Raw genomic sequence first — 25,751 nt, forward strand, 5'->3', positions numbered from 1 at the left:
TCGCAGAACTTGTACGAGAGCATCAAGAACGAGCCGTTCAAGATCCCGGAGGACGACGGCAACGACCTGACGCACACCTTCTTCAACCCCGACCGGGAGGGCTGGCTCTTGAAGCTGGGTGAGTGGCGGCCGGTGGGGCGGGACCGCGCTCCTTGCCCCCAGCCCGGGGCCGCGGCTCCGCGCTCCTCCCAGCGAGGGCCCCTGAGCAGAGGCAGGGACCTCACCAAGAATGCGTGAGGCCAAAACCCGCTCCCGGCGGCCGCCCGCCTGCCCCAGACTCGCTGGCTGCTGTTCCGACTCGGGCCCTGTCCGAACGGGGCCATCCTGTCAGTGTCCGTGGCCGAGAGGGGCGCCCGGGCTGCACGAACCTCCCAGAAAACTGCTCACTTAGTGTCCAGACAAACCCAAGGCAGTTTTCTGTTCTCACCGGCCTCCGAGAACCTGCGTGCCTCTCTTGGTTCGGCGTGGCTGATTTTCCATGCGTGCTTTAAATGTGCCTTCTTGTTGTTTTCCTTCTGCCTGTGGCTCCCACCTTTCTGTTCTGTGACGGGCTGTCCCTGCTTGTTCTGCGGTAGGAGGTACGTACCCAGTGGCTTCCTGCCCTTCCCCAGCCGCTCATTCCTCTCTCGGTCTCTCTCCCCCGCTGGTCTGTGTGAAGCTCTGACTTGTGGCTGCCATTCGTCTGACCCGTGTGGCTTTGGACTTGCTGGGGTTAGCTTCACGCCAGGGGCAGAGAAGGTGACACCCACACCGCAGGGCTGGGCGAGGAGTGGCCGGAGCGCCAGCCTCTCTGTTCCCGGGGTCTGAGGCCCATGGGAATGCCGCGTGGGCACAGGCTCGCCCCCCGTCTGTAGGGCCGTGTGGCAGCGAGGTGGCCAGGAGCCAGCTCCGTTCCTGTAGCCTCGCCAGTCACCCCTCTGATACTAACCTAGCAGCGCACGTTTGCATCCCCCCTGGAAAGAGTCCGCACATGGCGTAGAGGCTTCCGAGCCGTTGACAAAGAAGTAGAATGGCCTTTGCATTTTCTGGGCAATTCTAGGAATTGGTAGGGGTTTTGACACTGGGGGCTTGGGATTTCTGCTTTCCTGTGACATTAGAGCCTGTGAGATGTGACAACTGTGTGCCATCCAGGCTCTTTGAGAACAGATTGTAAGACACCAAGGCCTACGAGAATTCTGGTGACTTTGTGTTTTTATTCAAGGGGAGGACAAAACACGGGCATGGTGACAGTGTGGCAGGCGTGGGGGTGCGCGCCATGGGTCTGCTGCTACAATTTGGGGTCTTGCTCTGATTTATTTTCTGGCTTTGCTGAGGTCTGGGAGAGTTCTGGATCTTTGCCTAAAGACCCAGAACCACAGCCTCAGACTTGAATGCCTGAGGAACCTTCAAGGTGTCCCCGACTGTCCGGTCACATCACACTCTGGTCCTGGGTGAGGGCAGGGGGGATGCAGCCAGAACACCAGCAGTGGCACATGGGCCTTCCCATTCCTGCGTTGCCAGCAAGTGCCCCTCGTGGGCCGGGGACAGCGCGGGCCTGCCTGGCAGCCGGTGCCGGGGCTGCGGCCGGCTCTAGAGGCAGAACTGAGTGAGTGGAATGAAGGCACCACGGCCTTGCTTTCCACTCTGTTTTCCGGCTGAGCAGATAAGTGGTCCCCGACATCAGTGCACAAGTCCTGGGAGCTACAGAGCTGGCTGGCCCTGAATGAGGGCCCGAGGGGCCTGAAGCAGCTAGATGTGGCCTTGGCACAGGGGATGGCCCCCAGGGGCCTGGGCTTTGCTCATTCCTTGCCCCTACTGCCCATCCCTTGTGTCTGTGTGAAGGGGAGTCAGCGCTGGCGTCCTCGTTGGCAGCCACAAAGCTGGCGATGCTGGCGCTGCTCAGACCTGGAGCCCGCTGGCCAGGTGATGGCCCGGCAGCCTCGGCACGCCCCCTGCTGCCTCTCTCGCCCCCAGGCAGCCTCTGTATCCACTCTGTTCTCAGAGCCACTCCCAGCAGCCTGTTGGGCTGGTCCCTCCAGGGCTCCTGCCCTGCCTGGCCGCACCGGCCCCCAGTGCCCAGAGATGTTCTGCCCACAGGCCTCCTCCCGCCAGTTTTGATGCTGGCCTGGCCACCCGAGACTGGGGGTGTCGATCTCTGAGGACCAAGGAGGCCATAGATCTGCTGGCAGTTGATGCTGAAGGGGCATTTGGTGGGCCCCGGGCGGGTTCCTGCACTCAGCTCTGGGCCCCGCCAGCACAGGGTGGACACAGAGGCGTGTGGCCCGAGACCTGTGAGACGGGCCTAGAGGACAGACCGTGTGCCCCACGTGCCTGCTCAGACGGAGACGGAAGGCGCAGCGTGCCCCTGCTCAGCCGGGTCTCACTGTCAATTTAGCCTTGGTGCGGGTGGCCCTTCCCAGAGGCCTGGGCGAGCACAGGAGTACCAGTGTCGCTTAGTGGTTGTCAAGTAAACACCTTACACAGCAGGCACTGGGTTTTGAGAACGAGTCAGTTGTGTTAAAAACACTGGCAGGAATGTGGGTCAGAGTTGAGCTGCCATGCATAAAAAAGGATGCATCGCAGGCGTGTGTGCATGTCCTGGTTGTGGGCGCATTAGGTGTGGGCGCACGCACGTGCCTCGTAACAGCCATGAAAATAGTGGGAAATTTGCACAGAGGACGTGGGGAAGCCAGGCTCCTTTCTGCAGGCACGAGGGGCGGCTGCGCAGGTCCCCGCCCCTGAAGCTCCGCCTGAAGCGTGTGCAGGAGTGGAGCAGCAAAACCTGCTGTGGTCCTGAGAGCGAGGGCGTGGCCACTGGCCCTGCTGGGCTGCCCGCGGGGCTGAGAGGGTGCCTGGGGGGGGCCCCAGGGGCCTCAGTCTAGACTCCTGCAGCCCGCCTGGCCTTGAGCCCTGGGCCAGAGTTGGGGTCCCCAGACAGGCCCCTGAACTCGGCGCAGAGCTGGGACGCCTTCCTGGCCAAGCCGCTTCTCAAGGCAGCTGGGTCGGTGATAGGCGTGGGGCCTGTGGTGACAGAACACCGGCAGCCACCCAGTGACCCAGTGACCCAGCGACAGGAGCATGAGGCAGAGCCGGTGCTGGGCAGATGATGCACAGGGGCTGGGGGCAGCTCTGAGAAGCGGCTCGGGACATAGCGGAGGGCGGGGCGGGGGCAGGGAGCCGGAGCGGGCCTGGGGCCGTCTGTCTGTCTGTCTGTCGTGGGGATTCGGCTCCTCTGCTGAGAGGGGAGCCCCTGGGGGCTTCAGGCCAGGAGCGGCGGGATCATTTATTTTTCAGGAGCCACGTGGGCTGCTGTTGGGGGTCAGAGGGTGCTGTCCCAGGACTCGTTCCCAGTGGCCCGGGGCTGGGGGGATGTGCCTGAGGAGAATGGGTGCTGTCCCCTGTCACCAGAGGACTTTGGGACGAGGCCGATTGCCCTGAGGCTCTGCTGGGGCCCCTCCGTGTGAACTTGGGCCTCCCTGTCGCTGAGGCGGGGGAATGGAGCCCAGCTGAGACCAGGACCGCCTGTGCCCTGCCGGCTGCTGGGGCTTGCCGTGTGCTGGCTCTTAAAAGGGGACGAATGAGAGGCCCTGTCCAGTGGGGAGCGGAGGATTCCGGTGGAGTGCCGAGGCTGCACGCAGGGACAGAGAGCAAGAGCCCAGCTCAGGGGGTCAGAGAGACGTTGGAGGAAGGGGTATGGCTCCAGACCCAGGAGCCACTTGAGCAAAGGCCCTGGGGCACGAAGGCATGAGCTGGGGGGGTGGGCTGGGGTCTGAGGGCCGAGGGCGCTGCTGCAGGAATCTCGGAGAAGCATGTGGGCAGACCCTTCTGATGGGGCTGGAAGTGAGGTGGGGGCAGCCCCGGAAAGTGAGGCGGGGGGAGACGCCCTAGACCTTCCCTTCCAGCGTGGCCCAGCCTCCACCTGCCTGAGGCCTTGCAAAAGAGGAAGGACAGTGAGGCAGGGGGAAGGGTCCCAGAGGGGTCTCCAAGCGCCCGTCCTCCGTGCCACCAAATCCTAGCAATTGGGGCTCTCTCCCTCCCTGAAGCCGGTGTCTCCCCCGCCTGGATCCTTGCGAACATCAGAGGTCAGGGAGGCCTCCTGTCTCAGCCCTGGGATGACCTGGGGGCCGACAGGTGTCCCTTCTTGTCCCCCCGTGTCCCACACGACATTTCCTTCCCTCGTCCTGTCTCCACGTCTGTGCAGGGACTGGGTCTCTGACCCTCAGCCCTGACGACACTCACCTGCTCCATGTTGCAGAGAAAGGGGGGCGAGCTCACTCCCGAATGTCACTGCCGTCACCTTGGGGAGCCGTGGGGCATGGAGAGCCCTCTGACCCTGTGCCCATGTGTCGTTTGACTCTCTTTTTACCACATTGCATGTTTTTCTCTGTTTTTTCAACTTCATGTCAGAAGCAAGGGCTAGAAATTGAAGCCAGTTTGTCTCTTCTAAATATTTAAGAGTAAAAAAGTTGTCTGTAGTGAAAGGCGAGTAGATGCAGGCGGGCTCTGTGTGTGTGTGTGTGTGTGTGTGTGTTTCCATGTGGGTTCCAGATCTTGTTAAGAGATTAATTCAATCGAACAATTCCCTGGGCCGAGGAGTAATTGATTCTGATGGATCCCAGGGCTGCCCAGAGTCCTCGGTAATGCGATAGCGGCCGCGGTAACAGGATTACGGCCGGACAGACCGGGAGCCGCCCTGACTTCATCCTCCTGTCATTTCCACGTGGGGAGATTAAACCCATTCATCATGACTAACTTTTCCCGGAAGCCGATTTGGGAAGCAATTGGGTTATCTAGGTGGCCATGGAGAGGGCGCGGGGGTGGGCCTGGGGGGTGCATGCAGGGCCCCAGGGCCACGCGCCCCCTGGGCGCCAGCGGGCAGGCACACAGCCTTGCGCAGGCCTTGGCTGAGTGTTGGGTGGAAGGTCGGAATTTTCACGAGGAAGGAAACTGAAAGCCAAGCTTGGCGTTTCTAAAACTGCAGGATTTAGTGTAGGGCCCGGGCCCCGCCCCTGGCCGCCCCACGCTGACCCTCGAGGCCTCTGCTTTCAGGGGGGCGCGTGAAGACCTGGAAGCGGCGCTGGTTCATCCTGACCGACAACTGCTTGTACTACTTTGAGTACACCACGGTGAGTGGCCGGGCGGCGGCCGTGGGTGGTGGGGCCCTGCGGCCGGCCGGGCCTGAGCGCCGCCGTGTGCTCTTCTCTCGTAGGACAAGGAGCCCAGGGGCATCATCCCGCTGGAAAACCTGAGCATCAGGGAGGTGGAGGACCCCCGGAAACCCGTAAGCTGCCCTTCTCTTGCAACTCCTCTCCTCCCCGACCGGCTGGGAGCCTCACCCACCGGGCCTGTGGGGACACGCGCCGTGACGGCCCCTCTCCCTGTCTCCGCCAGAACTGCTTTGAGCTCTATAACCCGAGCCACAAAGGGCAGGTCATCAAAGCCTGCAAAACGGAAGCCGACGGCCGAGTGGTGGAGGGCAACCACGTGGTGTACCGGATCTCGGCGCCCAGCCCCGAGGAGAAGGAGGAGTGGATGAAGTCCATCAGGTGCGCGGGGAGCCCCAGCTCCGAGCCGTTTCCTTTGGGTGGTTAACTGAGAGAGGGTGTGCAGGTACACGTGTGCGCACCTGTCTGCACGTGTGTGTGCCTGCCTGTGCGCACCTGTACTTGGGCGTGCAAGAACCTGACCCCTCTGCCCCCAGCCACTCGGAGGAGCCACTCTGCTCCTGCCGCCTGCCCCCTCTGGTTGGAGGGCCTGCGGGCGCTGGGGCGGGAGGACCCACCCTCCCACCTAACTGAGTCTTCCCCCTTTCCCCCAGAGCGAGCATCAGTAGGGATCCTTTCTACGACATGTTGGCCACAAGGAAAAGGAGGATTGCCAATAAAAAGTAGAGCTCTCCTGGCCTGGACAGGTAAAAGGAAAAACCAAACCCCACAGCAGAGAGTGACTGGAGGCCTCCCCAGGACCCCCTGGGCCCCGGAGGCCTTTTCCAGAGGCGTCTCTGGGAGGCGCTGCCTCCGGGCTGTGCTCTGGGGTTGCCCAGGCCCCCGAGGCGGCCCGTGCGCGTGTCTGGGATGTTGTCAGCTGTGAGCCTCTCCTTACTCCCGAGCTGCCCGCGCCCGCAGATGTCGCCACCGTCCTCCTCGCCGGCCCCGCCCGCAGCAACGCCCGGGAACCTCACTGCCGCCAGTGGCGCCATGTGCGCTCACGGTGCCGGTGCTCACTGTTCCGGAAGCCACCGATTTCTAGCAAAGCAGGAAAGGAAAAGCTACCACTTTTTTATTCAGAGTTTTTTTTCTCAGATATATATGATTCTAGCTTTTATATGCCTTTTTATATTCTGAAATTATAATGAAAGATACTTTCTAACAGTAGTATTTTTAGAATGGCAGCTATAAGTTTAACTCCTGGACACAAGTATGTACTGTGTGCACTGAAAGAAATGCCACACACACACACACACACACACACACACACACACACGTATGCAGTGCCTGGAGGGCGGGTGAGGCAGGGCGCTTGCACGGGGCGGGGCGCTGGGGGGGGGCCTTTCTGTCAGCGAGGGGCGCCCTTGTCGTTCCTGGTGGAGCCAGATGCCCTGTGTCCTCAAGGGCGACACGCACTGGGTGGGGCTGGGGCTCCAGGTGTCCAGGTCCCCCAGGACCTCTCTCCAGCTCAGACTTCATGGCCCCACAGACACTTTCTAAAAAGGCAAATCATTAATATAAGTTGTGGTTTTGGGCGTTTATCCTGTAACTGCTGAAACCCAGCGCTGCTAGTCTGTACGTTGAACCAGGTGAAACAGCTAAGATTTGACTGTTCCTGACCCCACACGGCAGTTTCACGGTTCAGCTGCACACGTGGCTCAGACTGGCTTTTGACCACGGTCTTCACTATTCAAAACCTGTTGGCAAAATGAACACTTACTTTACTGACCTGATGATAATTTGAGCAGATTCCTCAATGTAACGTATAGACAGGTAACTAGAAATAAGCCTGTTCCGTGTTTGCAGAGATTTAATCTGCTGTTATGAGGAGGGAAAGAGCAGCTGTGGGAGGAACATGGGCGGCGCTTAGGTTTTCCTGTAAATAGTTGCAAACCCCAAGTATCTGCCGGTGGTGGAACTTGGGGAGATCACGACCAGGAGCTGGTCGGGCTGCGTGTTGGCGTGAGTGGGTGAGGCTGACCCGGGAGCTGGCCGAGCCGGGCTGTCCTCAGGATGGCCAGGGACAGAGGCCTGCCTTTGTATCGGACCCCCCGGCCCCACCCAGCGCCCGGCCCTGCACTGGCTGGGCTGCGTAGACGCCCCGAGTCTGCACCCTCTGGAGGTCATTAACTCCTGTGCACGATCAAGTCCAAGGAGGGGATCCTCTGACTGCGCCCTGACGCGGAGGTCCCCCAGGAGTCACCTGCCTGTGAGTTGCCTTGACACTGAGCCTGCGGGCGGTGGGCCCCTGGCCCTGGTGCAGCTGACCTTGACGTAGCTTTAAGACACACTAGACAGCAAAGGGGTCTGAGCCCATGACGCTCCGACAGGCATCAAACGGATTTTTTTGGTCACTTCCTGAGCTTTTAGGCTTTGTTACTGTACCGATACCTCAGATTTGAAACTTTAGTTTTTGAGAAAGGCAAGTCAGCGTTCCTGAAATGCGACTGGTATATATGCAACTCTGGCCTCAGTCTTCCAGGAAAACAGAGACGCTGCCCGGACCCCAGACCATGTGCTGCCGCCACTGCTGCCACCTCGCCCACTCATCGTGTCTCGAGGAAAACCTGGTGTCAGGCTCCTTTGTCTGCCTCCAGGACCCTGGGGGTGGCGGGGCGCTCCGTCTCGGTTTGGCCTCAGGTGGGGCTGGGAGAAGGGAGCGGAAGGGAGCACCGTGAGCAGCTGTTCCTCTGGGCGTCTGTAGAGGCCCCTTGCCCGGTGGCCCCGGCCCAGGGCCGATGCAGAAGCCGGTGCTGAGGGTCTCTAACCGCCATCAGAGCGTTACCTGGAATCATCTAATTGCAGGCGGTGTTGTGACAGTATTAAGCTGACAGGCAGGCGGCCGTCACTCCCACCAAGCCCCCGGGTCAGGGGCCGTGGGGGAGGGCCTGTGGCCTGGACCTCAGCATGGTCGCGCGCCCTCCTCCCCACCCCCGTCCGCGCTCAGGGCTCCGATCAGCCGTCCGGCTCTGGCCAAAGACAGCTTCCTTCGGGACACGAGGCCAGGGGCGTGGGGGGCGAGGGGAGGCGGCGGCTTCCACGGCCCAGCCTGTTACCGTGGGAGGGTTAACGGGACGACCCTGGGCCCAGACAGGCGACAGTGTCTTCAGGATCACAGAACATTTTCGAGCAGTTTAATGTGGTACCAAACTGAGTCAAAATAGGAGCTATTTATAGATGGAGCGGCCTTTAATGCTTCATATAAAGCAGCGCATATTTTTAAGGTTAAAATGCGTCTATCTGCATAGATGTGCTTTGCCCAGAAGTTAGGTCTGTTCTAGACCAGAAACCACACGTTGTGATTTCTCATTTTATTTTTTCTTAGGAAACATTTCTATTTACAGTAAATATAGTTAATATGTAAATAATGTACATATAGATTGACTTCTGGAGTGTTTGTTTTTCAATGTATATACTCCCACAACGTGCATGAAGAAATATCCTATATCTATTGATATTTTGTTGTAAAGTGAATAGTTAGTCAAATTGGAGGGTGTATGGCTATCAAATTGCAAATACTGTGTTCACTAAATAAAAATCGAATGCACTGTTCACAGAGTGTCTACGGCCTGGTTCTTTAAAATCGATGGTCAGGTTCCGCCCCCACCCCCCACCCCCCACCCCGGGGTCCGCTCCTCCCGTGCGGGGTGAGCGCCTGTGGCTGGAGCTCTAGCGGTTGTAAGAGGGCGGATGCAACAGGAAGGCGGCCGGCTGTAAGCAAATGGGGAAAACAGCAGTAAAAAATAAGACACAAAGTGTTTAATTTGCTGCCATTTATATACTATATAAATTTTACATGCTGTATATTTACAGTGGGGCAAGTGCTTTTTTAATCTTTAAAAAAACAAAGATCAAACTTTAGACATCTCTGAACAACAGCAACTGTATGAAGCATACAGATCATTCAGATACAAACTGTATCCAACACAGTCTCCCCACTCCGTCTCCTGATGCAGGACCAGTGAATTCTAAGTGTATCACAGTTTGATAGCATATCCATATTAAAAATAAAATCACAGTATGATTCTGTCTGTAACTAGAAACTTTAAGGGACCAAGCTGACGACTCAGACTCCAATATCATAGTCAAGACAAGAGACACTGTATAAAAAAGTGTTATGTAATAAAAACATACTGTAGGCTTTACAAATAATGTTTGGATTATACATTCATAATGTAAATACTCATCATAACTGGTAAATTGATTGGAATAGTTCCACAAAGTTCAAAAACAGAACTTGTCTATAAAATACATCTTCAAATCTTGAATACAACTAAAATATGAAGCAAATTAGTTTCTAGTATCAGACATTACAGAAAACACACTGCTCTCAAAAGTCTAGCTGAGAGCCCGTGACTCTTTAAATAAGTCTTTAAATTAAGTATGCACACTGTCGTCTGTCCTTAGCGATCCCGCGGCCTCCCAGTGGCCGCGCGGCTGTCCGCCTCGGAGGAGCGTTACGTGGACACGGTGATCAACCTGAGTCTGTGATTAAGCAGCATTGAGATGTTCTAGTCCAGGGCGTTATTTCAATGTGATCTATATACAACGTATTGTACAATGGTCAGCAGTTGTAGAAAGTGTTCATCCGTTTGGAAGAAGGGTAATTAAGAAAAGGTAAAAACTAAAAAAAAAGTTCTTCATGGTAAAATCTGTACAGTATTTACTAAAGAAGCACCACGCAGATTTGGACAGAGTTCTCCTCTCTCTTTATAATTTAAGCTGGGTTGGGGATGGCTTCTGTTGGACACTCGAATCTGAAAGACAGGAGGCGGCGGCGTTAGTGCCTGCCGGCGGGTGGCCCAGCGGCGGCCTCCGGGGAGCCTGCACGGCTTGGTCGAGGCCCCGGGCCGCGGGGAGCTCTTTGCGAGGACGGCGGCCCGCGCGGAGGGCGCCATCTGCTGGGCGCGGGCCCCCCACCCTTCCCACCCGGCCCGCTCGCGCCGGGGTGGAGCAGCTCCCGGCCTGGCTCTCCCGAGGGCGCGCCCTGAGGCTCGGAGTTAATGCTCACTGTCCTCTGCAGACGACTCACTGACATTCATTCACGGTCCCCCTCGCTGCGAGAAGTACCACATTTGGACAAAGTTCCCTTTCAGCAGCAAAATGGCTCGCTTCCCCTCCGCCTCGGCAGGTGCAGGGCGCCCTGCACGAACTACGGGCTCCCGGGGCCCCTGAGCGACATGCCATCGGGAAGTTACTTGACGCCCAGGTTCTGATCTGCTTTAAAGCACCCAAACTGCATCCGGATAAAGCAAAGTCCCTGTGAGAATGGGCGCGAGGTCGCCCGCCTCGGTGGTTCCCAGGTCTGCACAGGGGTCGGTGCCCCGGGCCGGCCGGGCGGGGGCGGCTGACCCCTGTCCCCAAAGCCGTGGCCCAGGCAGTGAAGGAGCGGGGGTCCCGGGGCCTCTCGGGCAGCTGGGTAGGTCAGGGGCAACGGACAGGGCTGCTGCAGCTCTCCAGGCATGGACCAAAGGCCTGCCGACTCGGGGCCTTACGCTTGTCCCATTCCCTTACAGTGGGGGATGGCGGGGCTGGGGGGGGGTGGGTGGGACACAGTTCCGGCGCCCCCAGGCCGCAGCCGGAACTCAGCACAGCTCCAGCGCCTGGACCCAGGCCGGAGGGTCTGCTGCCCCCGCTCGCGCAGCTCCACCCGCGTCCCCCAGGGCCACGGCGCCGATGAGACACACAGACAGGAGAGGAGCTTACCAGAACTAGTGAAGTTTTTGTCTGGAGGCCAAGTTTTCAATCACCTAGAAAGCAAAGGTCAGGAAAAACTTAACGGTGGTTTGCGACAGCGGGCGCCTACGCCGTGCGCACCAATGATCACACCCCCAACCGGGCCCGGCAGCTGACTGTCGCCCGAGATCCCTGCTACCTGAGGCTGAGGAGGCCACGCTGTCATGTAGCTACTTCTCCAGGGTCCCAGTGAAAGCAGGATGTGGCGCGGCTCACGGAAGGCCGCGGCCCGCGGGCGGGTCAGAGAGCAGCGTCTGCCAGGAGGAGCGCAACCCGCGGGCCGAGAACAGGAGCAGGGGAGAGGGGAGCGGTTGCAGCACGAGGCCGGAGGGCCTGTGGCAGACAGGCAGGGGGGCCTGTCCTCAGCCAGTCGCACAGAAGGCCAAGCGGGTGGCCCTTCTAGGGGAGGACGGGACGGGACGGGCACACGGGCTGCTCAGCCCGCTCGGGCGGAAGCACAGGTGCACACCATCACGGGGTGCACCCGGACCAAGGACAGGGACACAGGGCCACTGCTCCACAAGAAGCCTGACTGAGCCCCTGGAGACTCATGTCTAGGCCACAAGTGCCACCTACCAGAGTCCACCCTCAACCTCCTTTCCCTCCCAAGCCCTTCCCCAAACTCCTGAAGTGCTCGGGGAAGCCAATCTGAAATGCACGGAATTAATTTCTTAAAGAAACGGCGCCACCCGGCTGCAGCGTCACTGCCACTGGGGAAGGCACCCTGCCTCACGGAGTGCCCGCAGCACGTCCCACGGCACTGCCCTGCGGGGGAACAGTCCATCCCTCAGGTCACCCGGTGCCCTCCTAGCACCGATGCTCTGTGGGACCACCTAGCTGAGATGGCCCCTCTTCAACCAACAATCATGGGCTGTGGGCCACCGGAGGGGATGGGCCTGCCCCCGTAACACACGACATCGCACCCAAATCCCAGAGTTGGGAACGAAAAGGCCTCTGGGCAACCAAGATGACAGGGCAGTCACGAAAGGGCACCTTGGGGGTCCAGGGCAGGGGCTGGCAAACTCTCCTGGCGAAAGGCCAGCCGACATGGTCTCAGCTCGTGGGCCACACTGGGCCGGGTGCTGCTGGCCGTGTGACTGAGCAACCGGCCGTGTGACGACCGAGTGAGTGGCCGGCCTGTCCCGCTGAACTCTCTGTGAACCGTGATTCGCTGCCTCAGACTTCCCTGAGCGCTGACCAATGCCGCTCTCGCCGCGCAGGGTGCCAACCCCTGCCCTCGGCCGCCTGGGACCCCCCACCCTTGGCCAGGCGCTCTCCCCGGGGCCAGAGGCCCCGAAGCCCGCCGGAGAGGGGAGCAGCTGCCTGAGGTGCCCCGGGAGCAGGGAGGGCGACTGGGCCCTGGGTCACACTCGCCATGCCTGGGGGGGGCGGGGCGCGGTAAGGATTTAGAGACAGACAGACTGCAAAAACATTTCTGTCAAAAGTGGCTTAAAAACAAAAGTTCTGGGCCTCCAGGAGACACTCAGACAGCAGAGCCCTGAGTCCCAGAGGGCGATCGCAGAAGTTCTGGGGCCCGGCTCGCGGGAAACGCCAGGGAGCAGGGCCACCACGCGGGGCTCCGCACCCTTCGGACCGCAGGCTCTTCTTCCCCCGTGCGCCGCCCCTCCCGACAGAGTTTGCGTGTCCTTAGTTCCGAGCACCTCCTCTTACCCTGGCCGCACTCCGACAGACGACACCTGTCGGCCCTGCTCTCCACGCGGAAGGCCTTCGTGTTCTCGCGGAAAGGCCCGGCGCCCTCCAGAGGCAGGCCCTCGGCGAGCGGGAAGCCGCCGGCCGCCCTCCGGAAGCGGGCGACAGTCTCGCAGGCGGCGGCCTTGGCCAGGCGCAGCCCTGAGTCTCTGAGCGCATCCTCGCACTTGCGGGAGTGCCTCTTCCTCTTCTTCTTCTTCTTCCTGTGCCTGTGGAGGTCGGCGTCAGAGTGCGCTCCCGACAGCTCGGAGTCCTGCTGGTGCCTGCGAAGAAGCGGCAGAGCTCACACCTCCGCGCGACCCCGGGCCGGGGCCTCGGCTGTCACAGCCGCCACCGCCACTCCTGACGCGAGCCCAGCCAAAACTCTGACCCGACGAAAACCGTGTCCTCTGTTTTCATTCTAAGGATTTTTTAATCCCAGGCTCGTAAATTCCCCGCCGGCAACCCCACCCACCACTGCCCTCAGCTTCGCTCGGAGCGAGGGGCTGGCCAAACGCCAGCGGGAGGATTTCGCTAACGGTCCTGGAAACTAGGGGCCGAGGGAGCAAACATTTCTGCCAGGTGTCTCAAGCACAGAGGAGGGGGGGAGTGACTTCTCTCTTTCCCAAGTAACCACCGTCTACTTCCCTATGGGCTTTGCGAATCTTTCCCCCAGCGACGTCCCAGGCCTAGAACAAAACGAGCAGTAATTCTGTCTGTGCTCCTCCATCTCATCACGGATAAGTCACTTGCAAGACAAGTGCCAACCAATTTAACTTTTTAAAAATACAAAAACAAACTTCCTAAATAGATTTCAAATTGAGAAATGGAGACAGAAAAATAGACAAAGGCAACAAGTGACGTGTCGCAGCTCCCCAGTGGAACAGCAAGAGGACAGTGGCCCCCCATTCCTGCCCACCTGGTAGTCAGTGAATTTGAAGGAAGTGTTAACAGACGTGAAGATGTAACTACATCAGACAAATAATTAGTACCGACTGACGCCAACTCCCATGTTTGCATTTTCTGAATGCTGCACACTTACCCCTAGATGTCACGAAGCATTAACCGAAAGTGGCAGGATATCATTTTAAAGAATGAGGTTTTTAGGCATTTTACAACACTGTGAAATAAGATATAGCTTAAAAGCAGAGCATCTAAAAATAGTGAAACCTGAAAACCCACAGAGAGATGAAGAATAGAAATCAAACTAATATAAAAGCGACGCAGCCCTCTGCTGGCCACTACGCTGCGTTGGGAGAGAAATCCCACGGAGCCGCCCGGGCGCATGGCCCGCCGCGCGGCCCACCCCTCACCTGGAATCTCGATCGCGGTGTTTGTCTTTGGATTTCTTTTTCTTCTTTGATTTTTTGTGCTTCTTCACTTTAGGCTCTTCTAAAGGGTCCCGTGGTAAGCTCCTCCAGGCTTTCTTTCCTATGTGACTGTCAGCATTTTCTAGACTATCGTATCTCCGCTTCCGTGCCTTGACAGTTTCGTGTTCGTGAAACCGATCGGCGAGGTGGTAAGTGTTGTCCTCAGCTACAAGTGCAACCTTCTCCTGGGCGTACTTCTCGGGGTACAGAGGAAGGACGTGGGACGGGCCTGCTCGAGGGCTGCTGAAGTGGTGTCGGCCCTTTTCTTTAGCAAGCAACTCATAGCCCTTCCTGCTTTTCGAGTAGTCCTTGTGCGGCCGGCTGGCGTACTGACCCGCCTTGTCATACTCGCGGTCGCCGTGGAAAGGCTTCCACTCCCACACCTCCCTGGCCGCGTAGGGGGCGTACCTGTCGTGGTAATACCTGCACTTGTCCCACCTCATCTTCTCCGGGTAGTATTTCTCCCGGCCCCAGGAGTGTTCGCTTTCTGAGTGGTGGTACCTGCTCCATTCCTGGTCTGACCCACCTCTATTTCGAGAGTGGTGGTGGCCGTACCTGCCCAGGGAGCGGTGCTCGCTGGGGCTGCCCCTCTCCCCGTGACAGGGCTGGTGCTGGCTCCCGTTGCAGTGCTCCGGCCGGTAGCGCTCCTGCTTAGCCCGCTCTCTCACGTAGGAGTGCCGTTTTTTGTGATAACGGTCCTCGGTCTTGCTCCTACTTTCCCTTGCGCGCTCTCCACTGGAGGAGCGATCTCTTCGGTTGCGATAATGTCCTCGATCAACTTTTCTAAGAGTACTGATTTTTTCCTTAACTGGAGAATGATCCTGAACTTTCTGCGCAACCTTATTTTCTTCACCTCTCTCACTGTTACTGTGTTCAGGGACCCCCTCGGGAGGACCCTCTGTGATCGTGTCTAGTTGAGGAGAGGGCGACTCCTCTGCAGACGCGCCTGTGCTTTTGGAAGGGTCCTCCACGGCCGTGCACTTGTCGCAACCGCTGCACACTGAGAGTTCATGCTCACCGTCACCCTCGGCACGCGCTGAGGGACTCGGGCTCAGCCTCCCCACCGTCTCCATCGCTGCTGAGTCCCGGGGACTCTCCAGTAACGCCCCCTTTGCGGCCTGCGATGGCCTGCTCGGATCGTTTGTCAGATCCGCGGGCTCACAGAGTGCAGCGAGCTGATCGTGCCCAGCGGCGCTCATGCTGCTGTTACAGAGTACGGCGGTGCTGGGCAGAGGCTCGGCGGGCTCCGCGGAGACGCTCTCGGCGACGTCGTCTTTGGCGGGTTTGCTGCCGGGCTCCGAGAGCAGCAGAGCCTTCTTCAGCTTGCTGCTGAGACTCGTGAGCGTCTGCAGCTTGTCCCGGGCGTCAGGAGCGGGGCTGCCGGCCTCCGGGGCTGCTTCCGGACTCTCGGCAGGGCTCTCCTCGGTCCGGGTTGGACTGCAGCCCGGCAAAACAAAGAAACACACAGATCAGTCATCTGCCTGACTACTTATGGGGTTTCGTCACTGCCCTGCAGGGACAAACACCTCAATGCATCCCTGTACTAAATACTTTACGCCTTTAATATATCTGGTTGAAACCCAATACTGGGCTTATCATTTCTGGAAATTTCAAGTTTTCTCTTTCCCTCATTAAATAAAAAATATAAAATTTTCTATCCAGCCGACCTTCTACCCCATCTTGCAGCAACGATAATTCCGCAGGGCTGGTGCCTCCTGCTTTCAGATATACTTCTAATTCTTCCTAATAACTCTTTTAAGAGCTATTAAAAAAGTCAAGCGATGTTTGGGGCCCCTCCTCCTCCTCTGGGTCCCTTTTCTCTGAGCTTCTCTCGGAGCCTCAAGTGGGAGGAGCTGCCTCCAGACAGAGCCAACAGCTCTGTGAACCACGTGTACCGGTGCGGAGCCAGAGGCTTCAGGAAAACCTTCTGTGGCACATGAACTCGGCCCCTGATTGCTGTGGAGCTTTTGATGCTTTCCCAAGGTTAAGGAAAGTCGCCAGGAAACAATACAAAGCCTGGCGTGGCCCCTACTTTTTAGTGGCAAAATATCTGGGAGAGAGAACCAGGACGAGTCAACAGAGACGAGGTGCCCAGAGCGCGGCAGTGAGTCTCCCGTCAGCACGCAGAGCAGCACGCTCGGGTACGAGGCGTGGCTTCGTTTACACAAGCATCTGTAAGAACCCTCACACACCACATTTGAGGAGAAACTGAGCTGGACTAGGAAAGAAACAAAAGGAAAGGCCTCGTGCAAGCGACTACGTCTTCAAGCTGGTCCACCTTTAAGGTAAGCGGGCAGTGAGTGTCCTCCGCCTACCAGAAGGCTCCGTTCTGTTTTAATAATTAAGCCTTCCTAACAGAGGTTCTCAGCGAGGGCACGCCCACGCCGGGGGCCATTCTGCAATGGGGGCTGCATTTCTGGGTTGTCACGATGGGGAGCACTAGTGGGCAGGGGGCAAGGCAGGAAGTCCCACATAACACCCAAGTGTCCCACATCCATGTCTCGAGGGGCTGAAACCCTGGTTATATTATTGGCCGTTTTCATGGACACTAGATTTTTCCAGGAACACGACCGTGTAAATCCAGAGTTGGTCAGAACTTCACCAGAAGTTGCCCACTACGAGGACGTCACATCCCTGATGGCGAATCTGTGCCTGGTACACAGCTCCTGACATCAGGCCACAGTCTAAACTGTCATTTCCGCGGCAGCCCTGTGCACAGCCGCGAGGCCCCGCGGTGTCACGGCGTCCCACGGCAGTGGGGTCTCGCCTGGCTGTCTACAGACTGAACTACCACTGCGTGTACAAGTTCCTTTCCTGTTATTCCCACTACATCCCAGTTAGGTCAACATACTGATTTCTTTTTTTTTTTAAATTAGGTGTGGAGGCAGATTGTTTTATCTGTGAATTTGATTTCAGAATTCTAGAGGTGGCATAGCAAAATATTTGGTGCTTGATAGAGTGGAGAACCCCTGACGTCTAGCCTTCATACATCATCATACATTTGTCATTAGGGGGATTAAATGAGACAGAGCCAGGTGTCAAGTTCAGAGGTGTGTTAAGCTCCCTTCCCAGAGACACGAGGCTGTGGAGAAGAAAGTGCCAGGTTCGGGTACCCAGTTTTCATGGACTATCAGCCTCTGATAAATTTTTTCTTTACTTTTCTAAAAGGCAAATTAACAAATTCTATTGATCATTATTCAAACATTCCAGGATTCAGAAGGGTCACTGTAACACTTCCCCAGAGCAAAAACAGTGACACATCCACAGGCACTACTGTGGCTTTCCGCCATGAGCTTCCATTTGCTCTAATGTATTATTTTACCTCGTTCCATCTGCCGAGCCTTTCGTTTTGTTGCTAAGTTTGAAGGTCTCTAAGATTTTGTCTTCTGGGAGAGGTGGCAAAGGAGCAGGCATCAACTACAATAAAAAAATGAAGATATTTCAACTCTAGTGGCCACTCGGTGCCCCTAACCTAGCCAGGTGAACTGCCGTAACTGAGAGTCGAGGCACAGCCTGCGCTCCCCGCCCCTGGCCCCCACCCACCTTTCCAGGTAGACCGTTTGCCTTAGAAAAGGGATTTTCCGAGTGTAGAGCAGGCTGGACTTGGCAACTGGCACCATCAAATGACAGACCGTTCTCTTTCAGGTCGCCGTCTGTACTATTAGCACCATTTAGAGCAGCAGGTTCTAGAAGTTCGTGCTGAGAGGCCTCGTCGTCTTCGGCACCCTGAGCAGAAGAGGGCGAGCTCTCGGTCGTACCCAGACCGTTCTCCTTGCTGAGGCCCTTGGCCTCCTCGTCCGACTCCTCAGATGACTCGGCACCATAGGGGACCAGGACGCTTGAGTTCAGCTTGGACTTGCCGTTCATCACCGGCGTGGCGCAGGACTCAGCCGGGGTCATCTGCTTCGCTACTTTGCTGGAGGCCGGCGCGGCGGGCGCACTGGAGGTAGACTGCACTGCGGGAGAAGCGGTGATGGGAGAGGAGGGCACAGGCTTGTGTGGGTTCTCCAAAGAACCGCTGTGGAGGTTAGGCTGAGACTGACCTGGGCGAACAGGCAACTTGTTGTGAATACTGATCGTGATTTTTTGTTTCTTGGGATGTTCTGGAATAACTGAGGGCCTGTTAACTGACCAGTTTTGAACAGAAGTCGAAGCATTAACAGGACCAGCCCTGCTGACGCTGGAATTTCCATTAGCACTCGACATGGAACTGCTCGGCGTCTCCTTCAATGGTCCGGTCCCATTTAAGTGAGGTGGGTTCTGGAAGGAAGAAGACCACATCGGGTGAGAGTTCTAGAAACAGTCCCAGACACAGAGTCCATTCTGGCTGTGGGCCCTTCCCATTTTGGTCATCTTTTTCTTTTTATGAGTAACAAGTTGCACGCATCTAGAAACACCCCTCCTCTCATCCGCTCCTGCCCACCGTAAACCTTTCATAGGTCATGGTTCTCTGGAAATTAAGCAATAAATAGGGACAACTGTTTTTGTCAGAGAACAACCCCCAGGCCCCCATCTTCTGCTCCAATCTGACAGAAACGAACAGGCCCCTTTGGGCACGGAGTCACATATGCTCTCCTTGGTTGGGTTTCTTGGGAGCCCATGGCTGTAAGGCAGACGGAAGCAGCAGCCAGCAGGGAATTACGACTGGCCCAGGGAGCTGGGGACAGAAGAGCTGCTTCAGACACCACTCGCTAGGCCACCCCTCCCCCCAGGATGTCTCTGAATCCTCTCAGGCCATTATTCTGCTCCAGATTCCAGCTACTGCTGCTGTGCCCCAGAGGCTGCAAACCGGTGGCCATGGGACAAATCTGGTTCATGGGTGAATTCTGTTTGGCCTTCGTGATGTTTTCTTAAATATCTGAATTAGCTGCCATCTTAACACTGGAAAGTTTCATGGAAAAAAAAAAAAAAAAGGCTCCTGGAAAATCCACAGCAGCACCCCCAAAAGAGGGCACGTCCTCTCCAGTCAGCCAGTGTCCTGATGGCACTGTAAGAAGAGCTCCACACGGGAGCCCAAGGCACGGCCCACTCCCAAAGGCACTTTATTTTGTGACTCCCGCTACAATCCAAACTCTGTCCGACGTCCGTAAGAAACAGCATATAACCGGACAATTTGTTCACTGATCCCAAACAAATTAAACTGCAAGCTGTGAAGACACTAAGCACAGACGACAGGGATGACTCCTACATGTAGACAGGCAGTCTACGATCTCAACTGGTACTTCTAGCAAGAATTAGGCCTCCACTCTAGGAAGATCCAGGCACACTGTCAGTTCTCGCTGAGAGGCCATCGGGAGTGTGACAGACTGAGCCAATGGCAGAGAGAAAAGGCCACCCTCCTGAAAGGGCTAAATGGACATCATTAAAGCGTTCTTTTGTGAAAGGGTCACTTTCCTAGAGTCTAGCATTAATCAAGAATCCCCAAATATTTACTTCATTAAGTGAGCGGAGTCCAAAGCAGGAGCTAAAATCTCTAGCATGTAAATATACTTATACCCAGACTTTCTTCTTGATCACTATATCCATACTCTGAGATTTCCTGTATATTTGAAGCATTTTATAATTAATGACCTGAATAAACTTTTTTGACAAATTCAGTTGTATATGAGGACATGACAACTATTGCAATGTTAGCTAGAGGGTCTGAACGACACATTTGAAAAAATTAACATCAAGGTGATATCCCGCCTACAGAACGTTACCTTTATCATATGAGAAGGAAGCTGTGGTCCGATAAACCCTGGTGCGGCCTGTTTGTTGTTGACGACCCGCTGAGTGATTACTGGTCGGGGAGAGGACTGGCCGGGGCTGTGGGTGGAATGAGTAAGTTCACCTCCATTTTTCACATCATGGGACCTGGGGAGAAAGAGTGATATTACTTAGGGTTACAAAGGACGCATCCTTAGAAGAGACCCACTTATAAGCCCTCTGACAGACTGACATGCTGCAGTGTACAGAGCTACACACAGGATTCCCTTTAGGCCATGTCGGATGCTCAGATAACAAGGGTAAACGGGCAAATGGTACTTTGAACTGTGTATTCTGAAGAGGCCACTATCTGAATATTTTTTTCTTTTCTGTTTGTTTATATTTTTCTAATTATAAATGCATACTATTATAGAAGATCTATAATATCCAGAAAAGTTAGGAAAAAAAACTCCTGGGCCTCATCCCACCCCTTAGAGGCATCTACTACTCAGATTTAGTGGCTTACCCTTCAGGCTTTAGCTTGTACTGATTTTCTCAATACCAGTGTGTTAAAATTTCAAACTGCTTTTCTTCCATATATACTGAACACTTTCTCATTTAAAAAAAGCTTCATAAAAATCACTTTGAACAGCTGGATAATATTTCAACATATGGATATGCCACACTTTATATGATCATTCTGCTAGAAATTTTAGGATGTTCTTTAATTTTCAGCTACTACAAAGGAGAACCTTGGAGCACCCATCAGATTTTTCCCAAGGCCGTACATTTCCAGAAATGGGATTCTTGAGTCAGAGTATGCAGCAGCAACAGGAGAGAAATGAGCAGGGGTGCTGGTGCTGGCCCAGGCAGGTGGCTGGCTGCCCGTGCTCAGTGAGGTTGTGAGGTGACGGCACCCAGGTACTCAGAGTCCCCTTCCTGAGGCCTCCACCCACTGCCTCCCTGGCCCCCAGGCCCACCCCATTTGCTGAAGCAGCAGAAGCCTACCCTCCTTGGCTATCAGCTTTCCCTTCCTCTGCATGTTTCATTGTTAATCTGCCAAAGAGCTAGGAGCTAAAGCACACTCATAATCCAGACTCAAAACTCTCCCAGCGCCATTAAGCTGCTGTTTAAAAAAAAAAAATCAGAAGGGGCTGGCACAGCAGTTAAGTGCGCATACGTTCCACTTTGGCGGCCGGGGTTCGCTGGTTCCAATCCTGGGTGCAGACATGGCACTGCTTGGCACGCCATGCTGTGATGGGTGTCCCACATACAAAGTAGAGGAAGATGGGCACAGATGTTAGCTCAGGGCCAGTCTTCCTCAGCAAAAAGAGGAGGATTGGTGGCAGATGTTAGCTCAGGGCTAATCTTCCTCAAAAAAAAAAAAAAAAAACCAACCAAAAAACCAAAAATCAATATTGAATTTAAATATGTTGATGAGATGACAAGAAATGATGTTACAGAAAATGTGAAAATTTGTTTTCCTGACAATACCTGATATAAAAGAGAACATAAGCTTGTTGACTGAGTACCGATCTAATGTCACTGGTAGATACGATGGAGTCATTCATTTGATACCAGAGGCCATTGCTAGCCTGCAAAAGAGAGCCAATAAAAGAGAGATTAGATGTAATTGGGTAAACAGGGAACACCAATCAAGGAAAACGTAAGGAAGATGGACTCCCACATGTCAACTGTAAAGGCCCCACCCTTCCTCCCAAGGATGCCGGTGCTGCCTTACAGTGCACTGTAAATACAGTCACGAGCAAACGCTCACAACTTACTTTTATGTAGCAGAAGTAATGGCCAGCATGGCAATTAAAACCAGTGTGTACCAGCACTGCATACAAAACATAAATAATTGGTTCTCCATTTGGTTGAGACATGTATGGTCGAATATCAAGATACTCAGGGTATTTCACATCCTAAACAGAAACGGAGAGAGGAAACATCATTTCTGAAAGCACAGATCGTTCCACGCATTCAGGTGTGGGTTATTTAGATGCGGGTAGGGCAGGAGACCCCTCGGAGGAGAACCGCAGAACACTACCGTATGATGTTCTAGCAAAAACCTAACATGCTGAACCACATTTCAAAAGACACGATCAACCTGGAGCACACCGGAATCTAAGTGTATTTAAAGCAGTCCCACTGTGTTCTTTATTTCCTTTAAGCAAATAAGGATCCACATTAAGTGAATTCTTCAAATCTATCAAAGGAGATAGTAACAGAATGACATCTCTGGACTTTAGTCATCACTTATTTTTATTTTTAATAATTTAGGAGAGGACTGTTTATTTCTCTTGCATGCTACTGAATTTCTGACCACTTTCAATCTTCAGAAAGTGGGAAGAAGATGGGAAAATTCAGTGTACTGCCAATCAGAAAACACCTGAGCAAACGAAAAACGAACTTGGATGAAAGAATGGCAAGAGCGAGCAGGGAAGTCCTCTCTGGATTTCAAATGACACTAGCTCTCCCTGTACCCACGCGGTACCTTCACTGACTGTGAAGCACAAATGCAGATGATAGTCACCAACGTCATCATCATCAGGTCTAACCAGCTAACAGACAGAGAAAAAACCACGTCACTCAAACACACACAAAACTCCTTCCGCAATTCTTCGACATTTTTTTCCATTACAAGTGCTGGAAGAACTCAGAAAATCAGGTAACAAAATTGTTCAATTACGTCATTTATAACCCTTAATAGCTACTGACACTTAAGCCTTGAAAGGCTCAACATAAAAGGTTATTAATAATATCATCTACATACCTTAGCAATTTTTCCGCCAGTAAAATTTGCAAAGCGTTTCAGAGAAAGTGTGAGAACATTGGAGGATCTATGTATAGTGAACCTCTTTGAGGCTGGAACCATCTTTTTACACCTTGAAAAAAAACAGAAACAAAGAATTAAGAAGATTAGTTCGTCGTTTTTTGCTTTTTAGTCTTTCCCTTGTTATTTCTCTGAAACACTCTAAGTTTCCAAAAGAAGGATACTAGATGAGAAACACCACCTCTTTTAACCAAGAGTGAAAATATTAAAATTTAAAATACAGGGGGAAGTTGCTTAATTAGTATGAAAGAAAAAAGGAAGATAGGACAATTCTGAGATGTCAAGTAACAAAGGGCACTGATAATTTTAAAACTAGATTAATAACAAGTTTCTCTTGATTCAAAACAAACTTAAAAATTGCTACATTTTCAGGCTGCAATAATTCTGTGAAAACAAAGCCCCACCCAGATACAAAAGGAGGAAAAGTAAAGGTCAGAAATGTCCATGGAGTTAAAACAAAGGAGAGATCCCTGTGGTCCTGGGAAGCAGGGAGCCTCCCTCCCCGCAACATGCATATTCGTTAGTCATGATTACATCTATGTTATCTGACTATAACATGGAAACCTACTTACAGCCTACGAAATAGTGCTTTCTTAAAATAGGCTCTCTTGATTTCTTGGGGAAAGATATTAATGAATAACCAAAAGTAGAGGTTTCTAGCATATACTACCCCAAATCCTGGGAAACCACCACAAGAAAGATCCTTAACTACTCTGGGAGAAAGTGACTCCCCACTCCAGCCCAACCCTTTTATAACAGGAGAGTCAGTGAAAACGCTGCTCGACACACACAGGTCATCCCAAGCCACGCCTTCCCACGCGGCAGCACTAACGTGTGGTGGCGGGTAATCCTACCTCCCTTGCCGCCAGACCTTCCCAGTAACCAGGCACGTGCCGCCCAAGGGCAGAGATGCACGTCTCTAGAGAGCGTAAACATTGAGACACACGTGCTCTGGCCCTTGGAAACTAGAGGCCCAGGGCCTCCCCAGATGCTAATGGAAGCTGAAGGGAGTCTGGAGGGGCTATTGAGACCACTGCACTTCCTCAGCCCAAGCCGCCCGGCCTCCCCCCCGCAGCACCGACACCCTCCAGCGTACTTGCTGCACTTGTATGAGTTCTCGCCGTCAAGCTGTTCCGGCTTCACAAACTGCTCCAAGGCCTTGTTAACACTCTGAGCAGCCTGCGAAGAGAACAGCATCAATGCCACATTAACACTCATTGCCACTGCCAGAGAAAAGAAGCTTCAAAAGTATAAAAGCCAATGTGAACTTTTACGTAAAAAGAAACTTTTCTTTGATTATGATGTCCACTTTTATACATGTACACACCAAGTCGTTTCCCCTCCCGTGGAAAAACGAGCAAGTTAAAGTCAACAAAAACATGTCGAGGTTGCTTGCTGCAGCATGATTTAAAAATAGCATAAAACTGGAAACAAACCAAATTATCTACCAGCCAGGAGTCAGGCCCGTAAACTGTGGTATATCCACTCACTGGACCGCCACAGCACTGCCAGAGCCCACAGAGGGCCTCAAGGAGACTTCAGTGAAAATAGCAAGTGGCCAAACAGACATGAGGTGTAATCCCATTTTTATAAACAGCAAATAATGTGTTCTGGAACAGTTTATGTCAGAGTTCACGAGAATTCATTTGGTGGAAAGGGATCTTATACATATCTGCAATGTTTCTCAGCTTCATCACAAGCATGTATTACACTTGCAATCAGAAAAAGAAAAGCTTAAGAACAACAAAAAATAGGAGTTTGGAAAATGCAAGAAGCAAAACATTTTCTATAGAATAATCCCCATCTAAATTTGGCTAATATTGGCATTAGAATCTGGTTTTATTAAGATGTATTAATGAGAAGTCAAAGGGTAATAAAAAAGATTGAGTGATGCCTATTGCAAAGCTTAAACAGTCACCTCTAAATAAAGTCTTAGCATATGAAATTTTCAATTCATATTCTCTAACAAGTGTAGTCTACATTATAAATGAACTATAAATACATAAAGTTATGTAAAGTATGACTGATTTTTTTCAACTTAACTACCACAACAATGATGAAGTTTACCTTTATCTCCAATGTTATATCAAGATATGGATCAAAAGTATCTGAGACACCTTTGCAATTTAAACATTTGACTGAAATAAAAACAAAATGCAAAGCATGAGCAAAGTGTAATCATTGTGGCAACACCAACCACTGAAATGACAGAACACAAAATGCTATTTCAAAATAATAAATTAAAACAAGGTACATTTTCCTCCTCTTAGATTGGGCAAAAAATCTTAATACTACACAGCGTGAGTCAAAGTGTCATGAATTTGGCCCACACACACTGTTGGCTGTAAGGTGAACTGGTATAAGCTTTTGGAAGGACAATATGGCAGTACCAAAATTTAAAATACACACACCCTTTGATGCAAGAATTCTAATACTAAGAGTTTATCCTACATATATACACTTCTATATGGACATAAAGGCATGTGTACAAGGATGTTCAATGAAGCAATGATGGTAACAACAACAAAAAAATTAGAAACAACCTAAATATCCACTGATAGGGAAGTAAAATAAATGGCCTACCACTGCAAGTGTGAAAGACTGTCAGCCCTATATGTGCTGAACTGTGAAAGGGTTTCGAACACTAACAGAAATGAAAGGGGTGTACCTAGTGTGTTCCCAGTCTGCCTGTGCACAGGACACCACTGGAAGGATAGACTACAAGTGGGCCGGGGGCTGCCGTTGGGGAAGAGGGATGGGGTCTGGGCTGGAAGGGAGACCCAGTCTGCGTTATTAACTCTTTCCTACTGTTTGCCCTTCCTAAACCACATGCAGGCATCACTTTATCAACTTTTAAACAAAAGTTTACCTCTAGATCTTAGGTATCCTCCAAATATCTGACAAACGAGTGTGGTGGCCTGGGTGTGTCTATCTAATCTGAAAAACAGTCGAAGAGTAATGTGAGAGAAGAGTTCTACAAAAAGTACCAACACTACGATCAGATTTTCAAAGCACGTACATCTATAAAAGAATGAGAATTCAAACAGGAGAGCCACAAAATAAAAATACATCAGTATACGTGGCAGCCAGAGAACAGTCTTGCCGGAACAGACCACAGTGAGGGTCGGGGAGGGAGGATAATATTAGGAAGGGACTCTGAAATGAAGGCAGGAATTGGGCCCTGAAGCAAGCAGCAAGAGGAAGACGCCCTGAGCAGGACTGTGACAGTGTGAGGACTGGCTGGTG

The 25,751-nt window shown here is 53.3% G+C and overlaps 2 protein-coding genes across 10 annotated transcripts in view; one reads left to right on the forward strand and one right to left on the reverse strand.

The window, feature by feature from the left end:
• Window positions 1-8,740, forward strand: part of CYTH3 (cytohesin 3) — a 92,111-nt gene extending 83,371 nt beyond the window's left edge. For all 4 annotated transcript variants that reach the window (XM_070567438.1, XM_070567437.1, XM_070567436.1 and 1 more), the window contains exons 9-13: window positions 7-118; window positions 5,029-5,105; window positions 5,189-5,260; window positions 5,371-5,525; window positions 5,798-8,740. In XM_070567438.1, coding sequence (XP_070423539.1) covers window positions 7-118; window positions 5,029-5,105; window positions 5,189-5,260; window positions 5,371-5,525; window positions 5,798-5,870 — 489 coding nt within the window. In that variant the 3' untranslated portion in view covers window positions 5,871-8,740. The remainder of the gene's footprint in view (window positions 1-6; window positions 119-5,028; window positions 5,106-5,188; window positions 5,261-5,370; window positions 5,526-5,797) is intronic.
• Window positions 8,741-8,944: 204 nt separating this feature from the next.
• The window catches only part of USP42 (ubiquitin specific peptidase 42), a 57,187-nt gene continuing 40,380 nt past the window's right edge, over window positions 8,945-25,751 (reverse strand). For 3 of the 6 annotated variants that reach the window (XM_070567435.1, XM_070567433.1, XM_070567434.1), the window contains 14 exons: window positions 25,375-25,442; window positions 24,573-24,643; window positions 23,602-23,684; window positions 22,446-22,557; window positions 21,454-21,594; window positions 21,164-21,264; window positions 19,684-19,837; window positions 18,025-18,241; window positions 17,525-17,937; window positions 17,304-17,398; window positions 13,925-15,418; window positions 12,594-12,895; window positions 10,893-10,936; window positions 8,945-9,943 (listed from right to left, as the gene is read on the reverse strand). In XM_070567435.1, coding sequence (XP_070423536.1) covers window positions 10,929-10,936; window positions 12,594-12,895; window positions 13,925-15,418; window positions 17,304-17,398; window positions 17,525-17,937; window positions 18,025-18,241; window positions 19,684-19,837; window positions 21,164-21,264; window positions 21,454-21,594; window positions 22,446-22,557; window positions 23,602-23,684; window positions 24,573-24,643; window positions 25,375-25,442 — 3,259 coding nt within the window. In that variant the 3' untranslated portion in view covers window positions 8,945-9,943; window positions 10,893-10,928. Of the gene's footprint in view, window positions 9,944-10,892; window positions 10,937-12,593; window positions 12,896-13,924; window positions 15,419-17,303; window positions 17,399-17,524; window positions 18,242-19,683; window positions 19,838-21,163; window positions 21,265-21,453; window positions 21,595-22,445; window positions 22,558-23,601; window positions 23,685-24,572; window positions 24,644-25,374; window positions 25,443-25,751 lie in introns of all 6 variants that reach the window. The other 3 variants (XM_070567432.1, XM_070567429.1, XM_070567431.1) reach the window with 1 other exon arrangement.

This window comes from Equus przewalskii, chromosome 12 (genome assembly GCF_037783145.1).
Source record: "Equus przewalskii isolate Varuska chromosome 12, EquPr2, whole genome shotgun sequence".
Lineage (NCBI taxonomy): Eukaryota > Metazoa > Chordata > Mammalia > Perissodactyla > Equidae > Equus > Equus przewalskii.